Source organism: Apteryx rowi, unplaced genomic scaffold (assembly GCF_003343035.1).
Source record: "Apteryx rowi isolate R43461 unplaced genomic scaffold, aptRow1 scaffold_55, whole genome shotgun sequence".
Taxonomy (NCBI): domain Eukaryota; kingdom Metazoa; phylum Chordata; class Aves; order Apterygiformes; family Apterygidae; genus Apteryx; species Apteryx rowi.
The window spans coordinates 2,115,057-2,131,541 of record NW_020450816.1 but is presented as its reverse complement, the minus strand read 5'-3'; the positions used below and the strand labels follow the sequence as shown (position 1 = coordinate 2,131,541).

Sequence of the window (16,485 nt, the reverse complement as noted above, 5' to 3'; positions counted from 1 at the left end):
ACCACTAGAAATAAAAGTAACCCAAACAGAGCAGGCCTGGAAATACAAGGTTCCACCCTCAGTCACAATTCTGAAATCTCTTCAGACACAGTATGATTGCACAGTCATAGCAGAGGGAAGAATTCTGCCCTCTGTGAATGTTTATCAGCAGTTTTCTTGAGAAGCAGTGAAGGAATAGCACCTAATGACTCAATTATAGAGTCTACAGCAATTACAGCCATTTTAATTTATTTTCACCACTACTATAATCACTCTTGTTTAGGCTGCACAGAGAATACCGAGGTCTTCAGTGAGAAGGTGCCATTTTTATATAGCCACTACTCTGGCGATAATGGCAGTGAGGAGCACAAGCTCTTCTAGTTCACACCTACTCTTTGCACTGTTCCATCCCTTGATAACACTTTTCCTAGGAGAGCAGGCAGACAGTTGAAGCAATATCATAAATACCTCACTATTGAAGTTCACATTCAGAGAGTAATATGCAACAAGAAGCAAGAAAAAAATAGTTATTTCTCAACAACAAAGAAATGTAGTTTTTAGCATACTCCATTACTGCTGAATCCAACTAAGACAACCTGTCATTTATGAAATCAGCTGTTTATCTTAATTTCTGTTGCATGGAACCAAGTCATTATTTAAGAGTAAAACCCTGTGAAGCTGAGGTTTGTCGGTGAACTCAGGTTCACACTCTGGCTCCCCTGGAGATTGCATTGCCTGTAAGTACAAAGAAGCTCAGAGAACGGCAAAAAATGGGAAGCAATGGAGAAAACTAGGATGAAACCAAACAGTTACATTTCCTCACACCCACAGAAAGGGCATCATTAGTGTATGAAGACAACACAGAAGCTCAGATATCAGATGAAATCTTAAACACTAGAACAGGTATTTAAAGACTTTAACACACTTTAAAATTAAATGTGTGAAAGAACAGTGTTCCAGTTTAAAAAAAAAATGTGTAAGCTAGCACAGAGTACTGGCATTCCTTAATAAAACTAAAATAAATGGCCATTTTATAAGTGCAGTAACATGTTCCAAGGTGTGTGTTTGCCAATTACACACACCTCATATGCTGACTGATGAACACACACACCCTGGCGCGTGTTCTTGCTTACATATCTCACGTGCCTCCTTGTTAAGTAATGGAAATAACCTTTCCTTGCAAACTGGCTAAAGCTGCCTCTTCTTGCTTGGTGACTTCTGCAGAAAACATTCACTGCTAAGAAAAACAACTTCTGAAACAGAGTGAAGCTATTGGCAATCTTATACGCACTCTCCTTCTGCAAGAACCAACTCTGTGATAACCTCCATTTTCTGTACCACTGTCAGGCATGCATGTTCTTTCAGACTGGGTTGGCATTTAGCATTTTTCTACATGCATTGCTGCCTACTTGGTCCTTTTTCCATACCAGCTAGTTACTCTCAACAACTGCCTGTTTCACTGTTTTCATCTTTATAAAGATGGGCACACTCATGTCCTCAACACAATGACAAGTTACCCCGTGGTAGGGAGATGGCCTTCTTTCAGAATGTCTTTTCCCTTTAAAAAACTTTTTTTTTTTTTTGCTTCTCTTTGAAATAGCACATTTATTTTGAATACATGCTTACCAGTGTATAATAGGCCTGACAGAAAGGCATGCTTTGCACAAAACAATAGATTTCTCAGCCTGCTGGAAGTCAGTCTGTGAAGTTTCCAGCCACAGGACTTAATTCCACAAAGATACCGATCACCAGGACCTGCAGTTCACCTAGCATTGCCATTTCTGACAATGAGACACAATAAAAACACTGCCATGTTCACTGTTCTTCTCCCTTTCCTTTTCAGCATCAATGTGCAACAGTGCAAAGGAATTCAGACTCTGAAAGTTCTTTATATTGTGTAATGCTTTATCTCTTGTTCCTCTACTTTCTTTACGAGTCCAACTGCGCTTGTCAGGATCCGTCTTTAGATTATACCATGTATCCTGCAAGTTATAGATATCACCCATGTTGCCTCTCTGTTGCAACACAATACAGACCCCCTCCATCTCATTTATTTTTCCCGTACAGAATTTATACACTCTAATACCAAAGGAATGATGTAATATATGAGCCATGATTTCTGATGATATAGTTATGCAAAGCAGCAAGGTCAAGAGCCGACTGTAAAGAACTGCACAAGGATCTCAGAAGACTTAGCAATTACGCAATAAATCCGTAGGTGCAAATTCAGTGTAAATAAATGCAAAGTGATGAACATGGGAAATGCAATCTTTCCTTCTTATATAAAAGGAGGGGCTCTGAGATGAACTGCTTAAGAGAGAGACCTTCTAGTTTTAACAGTCATGAAAACATCAGTTCAGTGCTTGGCAGCAGTCAAAAAAGCAAATCAAATGTTAAAAATCAGGAACTGCTAATATAAAAGTAGGGAACAAAGCAGAAAACATCGTTATGCACCCATACAAATCCATGTTTTACCCACGGCTTGGATGCTGCATGAAGTTCTGGTCCCTTTCTACGAAAAATATAATAGACCCGGAAAAGGTTCAGAGAAGAGCAGCAAGGACCATCAAAGGTTTAAAACAGCTTCTGTTTAAGAAACAGCTGAGCAGGCTGGGACCCTCAACTTGGAAAAGAAACAGAGTAAGGAGAAGGAGACAGGGAGATACGAGCGATGTGTACCAAACGACAAGTGGCATGGGGAAGGCTGGGTAAGGGTCAACTGTTCATCATCTCTTCCAGTGCATGAACCAAGAGTCAAAGAGAGCTAGTGGGAGCCAGCTTCAAAACAAAAGGAGGCGACTCTTCACACAAAAGGTGGTAGCGGGGCTCCTTGCCAAAGAACACTGTATATGCAAACATTATACTTTATTTATTTTATTTATTATTTTAGTTCAAAGGAAGGCTGGACAAGAACTTGGAAGAAAGAACCTTTATAAGTTCTTCAATGGACAAACAGCAATGATTTCAGGAAATCCCCATAGCTGAAAACAGTAAGAGACTGGATGAGTATTAGGGAGAAGTATCATATATGCTCACTCTGTTCTTACTCTTCCCTGCATGTTTGCTTATGCTCACTGTCCAAGAACAGGATCCTGGACTAGATGGACTTTTCATCTACGCTCAGGTATCTGTTCTGATATAATAAGGTACATAGTACAGACAGTGATCCTACCGCTCAAAACCAACAATCAATAGCAAAGCAGTCTGGCTGCACTCGTTAGCAGAATTCGGATAAACTCTGCAGTACCTGCCATTTTTCTTTAGCATGACAGAGCATTACTTTATAGAGCTGACCATCAAGCCAATTTTAAGCTTTGAAGTCAGCTAGCCAGGTTAAATAAATAAATAAATAAATAAATAAATCTGTTCCATAAACCAGGAAGTGAAAATACAAGCACAGCACATTTATATCGCTCCCTAAAAATATCTAGTTACAATTTAAGGAAATATCCACAAGTTAAATGCTCTTAAATGCATCTCTTGCCTTTTCCTCTCCAACCAAAACAAATCCAAGCTTTCCTTTTTCAGTTTCACTAACATCCTCCAATTCAGTGTATATTAATGTTAGAATCAGTGTGAAAAAGCTACACAATTGCATACAGAAAATTTTTCCTATCATCAGTTAGAAGCAACAGAATGCCAGTCAGCCCCTGCAGTAAGAATATGAAAGCTTTAAGCTCTGTTTATAACAGTGGCTTCTTAGACAGACATTTCTCTCTGAAGACAGCAGAGGATAGTTCTGCATCAGAACATCAGTCAAAAATCAATTGCCTCCTAACATCTGTCAAAGGAGATAGAGGCATTTGCAGAAAAACACACAATCATCATCATCTTTTCCTAGGGACATATGGGACACATTTCATCCTTCTCACCTTGATTCCTCCCTCCTATCATTTTGCATAGGACCACCCTGTTCAACTACTCCAGTTATTCAGAGGTGGATTTCTTTTCCTAAAAGAAAAGATTATAAAGCTTCATAGCAAGGTATAGCGGTGTGCACGGAGGAAAGGTAAAGTTTCAGATTTGCACATCAGTTGTTTTAAGAACCAGGTGCTTTGCCATAGAAACACAGCATGGACAAGTAAGGAATGGGAAAACGCAGGCATGAGTTGGGATGAAAAGCATCATTCTTGCTTATTTCCTGAGAGAGTGTGAAAAATGATGATCAGCTGTGTTCAGAAGAAATAGCCCCCAAGTTCTAAAGTAACCACAAATATTTTTTTTGACTTATCCATGAAATATGAATGAGAGAGCTACAGTGATACTTCCCTTTATCTTTTTCCATCTGTGCAGTGATGGCTACCTAACTTGCCTTCCTTTCTCTTGGCAGTGTTTTGGAAGGTACTGCTGCAGGTGACGCAGGTAGAGAGCTGTACTTGTACACAAGCCATAATGCATAAGCCGGCAATGGCTGCAGCCCTCTGAAGAACTAGCCCAATGTTTCAATCGGTAGCTCCTCTATTTATTTACTTTCATACTACACTAGTTCTCTACCTCTGTTTCCTCATCTGAGAAAAAGTCAGGTGGCATTGACACAAGTTTTGTCATCCTTTTCTATCATCCTACCAACCCAAATCCCAAACACAGTTTCCAATGCAAAAATTCCCTGTATAGGAAATAATAAAGTGGAGGTGGGGAGAAAGAAAAAGGAGGAGTATAAGGATGAAAAGGTGTTGCTATACAGTTACAGATATTGATTTGGGACTACAGGGAAAAGATACCAGCAGTAGCAGTGTAACTTTAATGTATACAATTAATTCCATAAACGATTTTAATTTTGTCAGAATCATAACTTGGAGTGAGGCTACTAACGGAAAAATGAAACACACAACCCATCAAAGTAATGGCTAGTAAAAGCTAAGTAAGTTCATTTTAGGTTTAAAAGTATGAGTAATGAATGCAAAGCAAGAATTATCAGCACCATGATATCACCAAAACAAAGAAACAGTTCTCAAACCAACCATTTTCAGCACATGACAGGGAAGACAGAAGATTCTGGCCACAGAAACACAGGCAATAATAGCAATTCAAGAAGATGCTCTGAAAAGCAGTCAGAATATTGTTATAAAGTCAGTACAAAATACAATTAAGAGAGGACCTTCTTTTTTTTAATCTTTTTCTATACAGCTGGTATAGACATGCTTCTCTATAATACAAATCTTAATTCACCATGGAGGAATACACTTACATTTAAAACAAAGGAAAAAGTAACTACATCCAGTTTAGTCAGATTCCCCAACTAAATAAAAATGCCACAGATAACCCACAAAAGGAGCAGTCACTTTGGATCCTCAAAAGAACTGCTGACTGGAGGCCTATCAACTGTTGTCTCACACCACTGAATCAAAATACTCATTTGACTTTCAGACACTTTTCTCTCAATCAGCTTCAAAGACCTCTTAGTCTATGGGTTTGTCTAGACTATTCCAAAAATTTAGGAAGTAATTGTGATTTTCAGCCAACTCTTATAGTTGTATATACATCAAATCAGAGTTTCAAAGAAGCTTTTGTTATTAAACTACATTGGCATATGCAGCCCTGAGGTACTCTAGTGACCTAAATAATCATCAACCATGTTTGCACTGTTCATAAGAGATGTTAATGTCTCATCCAGACATGAACAGAGCCATAGCTTTGTGGTCCTGCACGTATGCATAACAATCCTTCCATGTACTTTATGAAAATGATATTTTATGAATCAATGACCCTTAGATTGTTTCTTTTTTCTCTTATGATACAGTATTATGGTACTGCCTTCATTTAGTTTGATGTCAAGGATTTTTGTCAATAATTAAGGTCTCAAAGAAAGAACCTGCTTTTCCTGAACAAATCCATTCACTTTCATTGTTATGTATTAGAGAGACGCAAATGAACCGCACATGAATGGTATTTCTACTTATCCCTAAGCAGCTGGTACATTGTGTGTGAGGCATTCAGCTTTCATCAGCAAGGGAGCAAATAAAAAGTAAAGTTGGAGCTCCCTCAATGTGAAAAACCAACTAGTGAAAACTCAGCCTATGAAGTCCTATTTTTTCTTCTCTCAAAGATTTTACAAACAAGAAGGATGTTATCATTAGTCCATTCAGTGGATTAATAGCGTCTAACACCCATGGAGAAACTTAAGCAAAAAATGACTGATATCCTTATTGAGGAACAAGTGCATATCAGCTAATCCCTAAATTCAACAGCTCTTTAAAGTCCTTTATTAATGCAGAAAGCTTGACCATATTCCACCTTGCTCACTATAAGCTCTGAGGTTCAGAGGTTTTCGAAACCTAAATCTAAAACTTCAAAGGTCACCTCCTTGAAGTGTACTACCAAACACTGTAACTAGCCTCCTCATCCTCCCCTCTCAGAGCACACTCCCAATCTGCAGTCTGTTATGATCAATACTAAATCTGGGGTATGTACAATGCTTCTTATTTCACCATGACTTCCATTTTTACTAAAAACAGCTTCTACTCTGTTAGGAGTGAGATAAGTAGCAGCACTTATTATATGTGTCACTCAACATTTTACATTGTAAGATCATGCATTTAGTAACTTATGCTATTCCAAGCTTGGACCTTTTTGTCCTTTCCAAGCTGGCCAGCTGCCTTGGACTGAACTGTTTTGTAACGTTCCAGTCAAAACATTTCAGCTGTTGCATGAGGCGGAGACTAGGAAAAATATGTTGCTTTGTTTACAATTTTTAAAAAGATAATAAAAATAAAATAAAATGCCTTCACCCTGGCCTTTGGAGAAAGGACTTGAGATCTGGCCATGTTAGAAGGATATTAAACAGCTCAATTTGAAAAAGCCTAGCAAGGTTTCTTGGCAGTTAGCAGATATATCTTCCAAATTTTTATTCAAAGACTGATCTAACCAAGGCTCAAGGAGTCTGCAGGCCATGCTGGATCCAGGCTACCAAAACAACAGCATGAAAATGATCTCTCCCTCTCAATGTAGTCATCCAAGCTTAGTCAAACAGGAGGAACAGGAGGAAGAGGATGCTAGAATTGACTCCACAAGTAACAAAAGCCAGATATAAGGAATGAATACACTGAAATCAAGAGTTTGGGCGCTGGGGTCAACCTGAGATTCATTAAGAAAAGACTCTGGGTGGGGGAGCCTGGGAAGAAAAGGGGGTAATGGGGAACCCTGGGTGGGCAGACAGCCTAAAACTTGAGAAAAAACTTGGGGAGAAGATTTGGACAACTGAGAACAGGAACTATGAAGTTTAGGAGAAAGTGTTTGTGAAGAACAAAATGCATAAGTGCAGGGAAAAAAAATTAGCATCAGCTGGGCAAAAAGACTAGGAGTTAGGGTTATACTGATATTAGATGAAAAATTTGCTCAGGGTGATGTAGTCAGGGGATGTATGAAATATGTATCAGTGGAATACTGGATAAAGAGAGAGCAGGAGAATTGAATAGGGAGACATAACAAGAATATAAGGAAGGAGTTATGCTAATGGAAAGTGGGAACGTTACTATTGAAAGAGTTATTTATCTAGCCATTCCTACATTTTCAGAAAATATTGATAATGGGAAAAAGTCCCAGTCTTGCACAGCACATGTGACAGAGAACAGCAAGGGAGTTTCATATTGTTGTCAATTTACCAGTTATCTCAAGCAACTAAGTTTTCTATGGCAAATCCAAAGGTTTCCATCCTGCTGACAACCATGAAGACATCAATATGACACTACATGATGGAATCTGTATTTCAAAAGTGATAGGAAATGACACCTCCCTCCCCCCCCCCCGAATCTAGTAACTGTTCAACTGATTTTTAATACTGTAAATCAAAGCTCTCAAAAGTAAGGAAATGTGAGTATTAATGTAATTAAATTAGAGGTGATCATAATGACTTGTAAAAATAAATTTTTAAATTAATGCAATTTAATTAAGCATGCACAATGAATACCACTTTAATTAAGGTAATTAAAGACTGCATTATGATGCTTAAGCACTAAGAAGAATGACTTAAGACTGTACATGCAATCTTACCTATGGCAGTTCTTAACTCATGAGTGCTTGATGTGCACAAAATTCTCTGTAATACTATTTTAATATACTATACACAAAAAACACGCTGTGCATTTTGCATCCACAAAGAGGAAGGCTGGGCAGGAGACCAACTGCAAAACAAGCCCTAAACGTGTCCGTGGCTACAGCCCAAGTACCATAATTGCGGCCGTTCCTCCAGGTTCTGTAGCTCGCTGTACTAAACTAACATCCTTTTCAATGCCATTCTCATAAATACTTAAAAATCAAGTCTTTTTGGAATGTCTCTTCCTCCTGTTATCACTAACCTAATTAAGCTTATCAAATATAAAAAGGCCCATGCCATCCAATGCACCAACAGTGGAATATGCCTTGCTGAGATTTGCCTTATCTGCCCTGAAGCTCAGTATCCTCAGTTATATGTCACCAAGGCACTGACAGCTCCTGGGAATGCTCCCACAGTAACTGAGCCATGCCACATGTCTCTGGAGAACTAGTCAGCTGCCCCCCTCCCCTAAATGACCCAAACTCTGAGATAAAGTGGGAAGAGTGAAGTGAAAGGATTTTGAAGGAAGAGGTTATCATCACATAGTTTGTTTTCAAGTAAGTCCAGTAGAAAGTTAGCATCTGTACCTTTATAAACACATACAAGCTGTAGTGGTTAACACTTGGCATACAGGTACATGAAACTTGTTCATAAAATGAGTATAGTTTCTCCAGATCAACTTGTTTGCTTGCCACTAAATCCACATGAAAAATAGAGTTGACCTAGCCCAACATTTATGATTTTATACCCAGTCTACATGTACTTCTCAAACACACCTCATTTCCAGAGGCATGATTCATTCTAATCCCCAAATGTATGCGCCCTCAGAAATACAGTGTCATTTTCATGTTATTGCTGGGAAAAAAACCCTGATATCACAATTACAGGCTCATTGAACTGAGGGTTGTTATTTACACCACAGAAATGAATCCAACAGTCTTTCAAATTTCCCACTTTGATAATAATTAGCAGACTGTCTCTCACACTGTGCTCCTCATCTGGACTTTGTGAGGCTAAGAGGTATGAAAAAGAACAAACTTTGGCCCTTGGCCATTACTTTCCCATCTTTGTATTTTTACAGATTAAATAAACATACTTTGATACCTTCAAATAAGTTTTCTGGCATGTGTTACGCAGAAGTTTATGAAAGTATTAGTGATGCTAAAATATATGACTGAGCCAATGTAAGGAATGCTTTCCATTATAAAGAATAAGAGCATGCATATTTACTTTTCTATTTGAAGTAAAACTATTATATTTTACCTACACTGTTTGGATGTATGTTTTCACAGACAAAATAAAACCAATTTATCCTGGTTCTATAGTATATCTGTTAAAGAAGAAAATATGCAGCCCGGCAAGTTTTCCCTCCAACCCTTCTTTTCAGGCAAGTAATAAATCTTGAGTGAAAAAGTCACTGTGCTCTTCAGCTGTCACCACTAAGATTTTGTTTTTTTTAAAACAGCCTTAAGGCTGATTTACTACTCAGCCCTCCACACTCTGACAATCGAATAGTTGGAAACAAAAATCACTTTTGCACACCTGGAAATATTTTATTTGCTGTACTCATGAGAAAACAAGGTTTTCATCAGGAAGGAAAAAATAAAAGAGCACAGAGAGGGAAAGAGAGAGAGACAGACTCAGGTGAATCTGAAAACCCAGTTCTTGACTTAAAGAGAAACTTCATACATGAACACACAAACCACCACTGCATTTGTACAGGGTGGTAAGGCTCTTTAGGGATTATGGGTTCACTATGCAATCCAGCTTCACATCATCAACTTAGAGGTCTTAGCCAGTAAACAGCAGTGCTCGTCAACTGTGTCTATTCAGTCATTTGAGTTTGGCAGGTGAAAAGAATTTGTGACAACTTTAAAATCATTCATTCTTTCGCTTGAAATTTTTTTAAAACAAACTTTTTAAGTTCTTAATCACCTTATAATGTAAACATCCAATATTAATAATGGCAAAATTAGGTCTGTGAGAAACAACTACTTTTAAGAACATCTCTTTGCCCTCCTAGTCAGAGTTGCAAGTTTAACAAGATTAAGAGTAAAATCCAAACACATGCCAGAGAAAACCAATTGATGGGAAAAGAAAATGTAAGAATGTCAAGACTGTGAAACAATTTTAGAATATCAGATCCTCTTTTCAATGGCATGTAGTTTGATATCAATTTTCCCTAAAGCTTCATTTTCTGAAAATTTATTATATGCTCCAGAACAATCTTGTCTTCAAAAGAAATCACACTTCTGTTATTTCAAAGAACTGTACTTGCACCTGGGCAAAATGATGTAAGCACTCTAGGTGCTGGCTGACTAAAAAGGAGACCCACAAAATCTCTCTCTATATTTTTAATCGCAAGGCTTTAGAAGAGTATGGGGAGTGCCCTTCAACAAGCAGAGAGGCATTTCAGCATTTAAAGAAAAAGAATTAATGGTTCAGCAGTGTGGAGGGGCATGGCTATTGCATTCTGTTCTGAAATACATTCCCACCTGTTCTAGTCTAGTGATGACTACAAAGCCCATCTACAAATGAAGACTGATTTCAATAATAGGATATCAAGCGGAGTAATCAGTATAGCAAATTACTTGTTAGTTATCCCTAACAGTTCTCAGGCTGCACTTGTTCATCTCCAGTAACTTAGCAGTGCCAGAAAAAGTATATAAGAAAATTTCACTCTAACTAGTGTTTACTTTGTACTAATGTATTCAACTATCATGAAATACTCTGCCAAACATTAAATGTCCCAACACTGTCTCCTTCTAAAAGGCACCCACTCTTGTGCCACTTGTCTTCCAAATCTGGAAAAAATCTGTACATCTGTTCAGCTCACCTGTGACCTTCTTTCAGCTTGAGCAGTAAACATTTCTATGAGGGTGTTTCCAACCTGAGAATTAGGGCCAGAAAAGTCAAAGTTCTCCTCCATGATTCTATACTCCATTCTACTGGTCTTCCACTACCTAAAGCAGTGGTGATTGGCAGGATGGTCTGCAGAGAAGATGGAGCCAGACATTTCTCAGAGGTGCACAGCAGAAGGACAAGAGGCACAACTTAGAACAAGCAAGGCTGTTAGATATTAGGAAAAAATTCCTCGCAGCAAGGGTGATCAAACACCAGATGAGACTACTCAGAGAGGCTGTGAAATCTTCCTCCTTGGAGATACTCAAAACTCACCTGGACAGGCCCTGAGCAATCTGACCTAATGCTGAAGATGGCCCTGCTTGAGCAGCAGATTGGACAAGATGATGCCCAGGGCCCCTTCCAACATAAGTTACTCCATGACCTTCTGTCAAACTAGGGGTTGGCGGTGGAGGAAAACAGAGCACACAACTCTGTTGGATTATGGGGCTTGTAAACCAATATCCTTTCACTATACTTGGGACAACTGAAATCCTACCAAGTCAAAACTGTAACATAGGAAGACCTTTTAATAAGATATGTCTGACCAAAATGTAAATCACAAATATATAAATAGAAGAATATACAACGTTGTAGTGAATTAAGTTTATGTCACCACATCTGACTGCTAAATATGAACGCAGTATCACCTGCTTTGTAACAGCATATATACATTTCCAAACAATAATGAATAAATATGCAAGATTCTTTCCTATTAACTTGTAAAACTGCAAACCTAAATATTTGAATTTCTTCCATAAGCCTTCAGAAAGACAGAACTTTGATGTTTTTAAAGAAGAAAGATTATTTACTTTTGCTGCAGGCAAGAAATTATAATTTCTTTACTGATTCTGCCAAATGGTTCTATCATGCATTTTTTATTTTCATCAAAACAAGCCACTTGAAAATAAGGTTGTCCCATAACTACATGGTAATCAACATTTTGAAGGTCAGACCAACTTGGTGAACCTCTGTTTCACTCCTCTGACCAAAAGAACTCCTCCAAAAATCAAAATGAACCACAGGGGAAGGGAGTTTTATTCCCTTTCTTCATGCTTGGCAGTTGCTGGGGAAAACATAGGCTGCAGTTTTATTTTGTTCACATAAGCAGAACAGGCAACTCAGTAGTATGCACGTGGTTTTGAAACTAAATAAGCTGAATTCAACCCTAGTGGTTAATACACTGAAGCCAAAAGAGCTTCTCTAAGGAATAATATGGACCCAAGACTTGGGGGCGGAGTAAGATAAGGTGAAAGAAGGAGAAAGTGAGGAGGAGGGCTGGGGAGTGGGAACTTTTTAAAAGCAAAATAAATTTGCCAAAGGAGGGAAGAAAATTCCTCTGCACTGACACAATACACAGAGTATATGTACTTATACTAGCACACAAGATACTTCAAGATTGGAACCTCTTCAAGACTGGAAGCTCTCCTGTACTAACATTGCATTTATAAGATTCAGTTCTTCAGCATTCAACGTACCAATGCAACTTCTGGTGTAAGCTACACTGGAGCCCATGAACACCGATGAAATCCAGACCATCATCAATTTAGAGACAATGGGCAACACTGACAGCACAGCATCTCATTAATCTTCATTTGTCCTACCACATCCTGTCATTCTTATGCAAATAGCATATTTGAGGATACATCTTTTCTGCACCCCATGATAAGCAGAAGTGAAGCTGTCAGGAGCACCAAGATGTCATCCCATACCACAAACCGTCACTTCACTCAGCGCCTCGTGTTTTACATCGCAGCTAATGTGTTTGACATTCAAATTTGACCCAGCAGGAGGTAAAATCTGATTCTGCAGCTACATGCATCTTCCTTCCTGTGCTGAAACATTCACCAAGTTCCCAGAGGATCTGACAGTCTCTCTTCCTTCAGTGTACCCTTGCTAATGGAGACTGAAACACTGCTTAAGAGGAAAAAGATAATCTGCATGGGCAGGTAATGACAGCAATTCATCCTTCTCACCCAAGAATTAGGCCCAGTACTAAATGCCTAGGAAAACAGAGATTATCACAGAGAAAAAACAACAAAACAAACCAAAGAACACACGCACAAAAAACTGATGAGTTGATCTAGGTTTTCTCCCACAGAAATCTAGTAGACTACACTGGGAAGCTTGTCCACATATATGTCTGAATAGAACATTTAATTTCAGGCTAATCAAAATATACATGGTGTTTAAAATATTTTATGCAAAGTTGTAGGAAAGAGTGATAGCTCTTGTTAGGCCAACTGATACATGGGAAAACACAGACCAACTTTGAATCATAAGCAGCTCCATAAAATGACTGCAAAATATTTTAGATACAAAAAAATCACTCCTGAGTGTACAAATCAGCAAAAACTAAAAGAATTTTTCCTATTATTGCTCATCAATTCTACTTCTAGAGCAAAGAATCAAGCCCATCTATTGCATAAAAGGGAGGATTCTTTAATATTACTGAACGTGTTTTGTTTCTTTATCACTTTCAAAGAATGTTCAGAACATCTTGTTCCAGAATATTTCCCTTCTAATAGAAATCACTTTCTATATCATACGTGGGATGAAAACAGTACATGCTGTTTTTGTTTTCTTAAGAAAAACAGAAACTATCCCAAAGTATTTCCAACATCACATGAAAGAAGCAAAGTCAGCAAAGTGCCCCATACAAACATGGGACACATCTTAAGGCTAGAATAGTATTTCAATACCATGATGATGTCTTACGAGAAACTGCCTTATTTATAGATGCTTGTAACAAGTCAAAACAAGTTTACCATTAAACATAACTTTCTAAAGGCTGGCTCAAAATCTATACACCAGACAAAAACAACACACTGTTGTGTTTGCGGTGATGATGAATTTGCACTAGTCTCAGCGGAAATATTCTACCTTTGCATTTGATATTCCCATGTGCTTTTTTCAAATTATAGAAGACTAATTATCACTATTTGTCAATTAAGAAGCAGGCATGTAAATGAAGATGATGAATGGATTATTACCAGTATATAAAACTTACAAAGCAAGCATTCCTCAAACATTTCTTACTTTGAAAGACTAAAATAGAGTCATCAAAAAATATACCAGATATATTCCTAGTCCCTGGTACCTGGAAGTAAAAAACACAGATCGTCTTGTGCCTTTATACAATATGTAAGGTATGTGCATTAAAAATGACTGCATGGTCATCATACATCCACATGAACCAGATATTTATTATTGGAATACGTAACTGAACCAATATTTTCGTATAAAATACTAAATTGATTTAATAACATTTTACATTATCAGAAGGCACGACTGATCACAAAGTAAACTAAAAGCCCATATTGAAAGATCTCCCATTGAGTCAAGCTCACAATAGTAATGCCTTCTGGTGTCAGTAGTCTTTCTTCCAGGAAAGAAAAAGTGCCACAGGTGCATTATAAATATTGTATAGACCCAGGAGAGGCCAGTGGCCTGGTACAGCCTGTCAAGCCTGGATAAAGCATGATGTGAGCCATACCAGCTACAATCCGATTTACCAAGCCCTTTGAATTGCACTTTAAACTCCCCCTTCCTCCAGACTGGTGAAATTTTGCTCTGCTATTCTGTAAAAGAACTTTTTCTAGAAAGTTATCAGAACTTTTATTTCTTTATATCTCAGTAAAAACAGTTTAAAAAAAAATTCAAAATATCCATTCATGGTTTCTTGCTAATAAAATTCCTGTAATCATATAGTATGCTTCTCTGAGGGGGCTGATCTCATGCATCTTATTTCTTTTCTTTAAATTTAAGGTCAGGACTATCAGCTTTACTTGGGGAAAGAATATGTAAGCCTAATGTTGCCATTTAAACACAAGCCTGCTATTAGTTTTAGGCTTCCCTTCTTTCAATCCTCTGCCATTCAGGTTGCTTAAAGCTCCATAGGGACACATATGTATAATATTCTTCCTTCCAGCCACTAGAGTGTCCAAAAATCTTGCCTGTGGTGGTTACCACAGCTTACTAGATCCACACAGTTTTCAGACTTTACTGACAAATGCAAAAAGAGAAGGAAGCCAGGGATGATAAAGGGGTTTCCATAAGCTGCTACCCGTTCAGCCTTACTGACTGCAAGTACCACCTTGTCTCGGTTCAGCGAAGTTGCAGCATTTAGCTAATTTCTGTGTAAACCCATCACTTTTCTGATTGGGTCACATATCAGTGATATATTATCCTCTCCCTCTCCTGGCTCTGAGGCACCTTTTAGCTAAAACAAACTATTTCTAGAAAAGTGCATATACAAACAGATCTTTTCAGAAACAAATACCTCCCCTCACTGCCCCCGTGAAGTTCATATGCATGAAAGATGTCAATTTTTACCCCCATATTAAAATTAAAATTTTCAGTCCTAGGGAAAGAGGCCTGGATTTGCATTAGCGATGCAGACACAGTTAACGTATTCCTAGTAACTGAAGTCCTATATAAAAATTCTCAGTACTGCAGGATTGTACCCCTACCATATAGTCGTACTGTCCCAGGGAAATGCAAATAGTTCAAATAAAAACTAAAATATAGGAAAACAGTATCCACTGGGGAGCCAGTGGGCCCAAGGGAAATCTAGCAAAAGGGAGAAAGAGAGGCAACTGAATTTCCAGGTGGTGATGATGCTAGCACAGAAAAATGTTGAATTGGCCCAGAATGAAAATCCCTTTCTGTTTAACAACGTGCTATTTTTCAAATTCAGCTCAGTCTGACCCCAAAGAGAATACTTACCAAAGAAAACTGAAAGCAATGTGACAAAACTGAAATCTTCTGTGGAAATTTTCAGTTTTGCAGAAATGTATTTTTCACTGATGTGCTTTATCATCTTTTATTGAAAATTCTCTGTTAGCTCTACTTTGCCATGTCTGGCACACACACAGTGTTTAAGTAAGCCTTCATCAGAACACCAGCCAGCACAGTGGCCTCCTTCAGCTCAAAGGGAAGAGAGCTGTATTCTGGAGCCAAAATCTGAGTTTTATTCTTAGAACTTCTTTCATATGTATAGGAACCTTACTTTAAAAGTGTGTGCTTCATAAGTATTTTATGCCTGAATGTTCCAAGACAAACAGAAAGAAGTAGTCCACAAATATCTTACAATGGAAGAATTCGTTATGTTAAAAATATTTATAAAACTTCTAAGGAACCCAAGAAAAGATCGTGACAGAACAAATTTGATTAGTTTGCAACAAATACATGAAAGCTGTGAAGGCGAAAAATTGAGGAATAAAGAAACTTACTAACACTACTAAATGTATCCTAAAGGAAATCACTTCAGACTGGTCTGTCCACCATGCTTAGCTGTGAGAAGACACACCAGTAGTAGGCTGTTCTAAAGTGTATTTTTTAGAGGACTGCTGGGTTGGTTTTGTGTTTGGAGGTTTTCTGCAGTAAGTGTTACAACCCTCTCGTTTTTACAAACTTGAGCTGCTCTTGTCATTTCAACAGAGTTGCCTCAAGATCTACGGAGGAACAGCGCTGTTTACAGTTGGAACCCATATTGCTGGCAACCAGCTAACAGCACAGAGGAGATATTTAATCTTTTGAAAGGAAGTAACTAATGAAACCAACAGTCCAGC

General features: G+C 38.1%; 1 protein-coding gene across 20 annotated transcripts in view; it reads right to left on the bottom strand.

Annotated features, from left to right (window-relative positions):
• Window positions 1–16,485, bottom strand: part of SPATA5 (spermatogenesis associated 5) — a 227,248-nt gene that overhangs the window by 147,737 nt on the left and 63,026 nt on the right. Inside the window, exon 14 of one of the 20 annotated variants that reach the window (XM_026081422.1) lies at window positions 12,794–12,829. The exons of the other annotated variants lie outside the window; for them this stretch is intronic. Within the exon in view, the coding sequence (XP_025937207.1) occupies window positions 12,809–12,829 (21 nt within the window). The 3' untranslated portion in view covers window positions 12,794–12,808. Of the gene's footprint in view, window positions 1–12,793; window positions 12,830–16,485 lie in introns of those variants that run through there. 20 annotated transcript variants of the gene reach the window in all.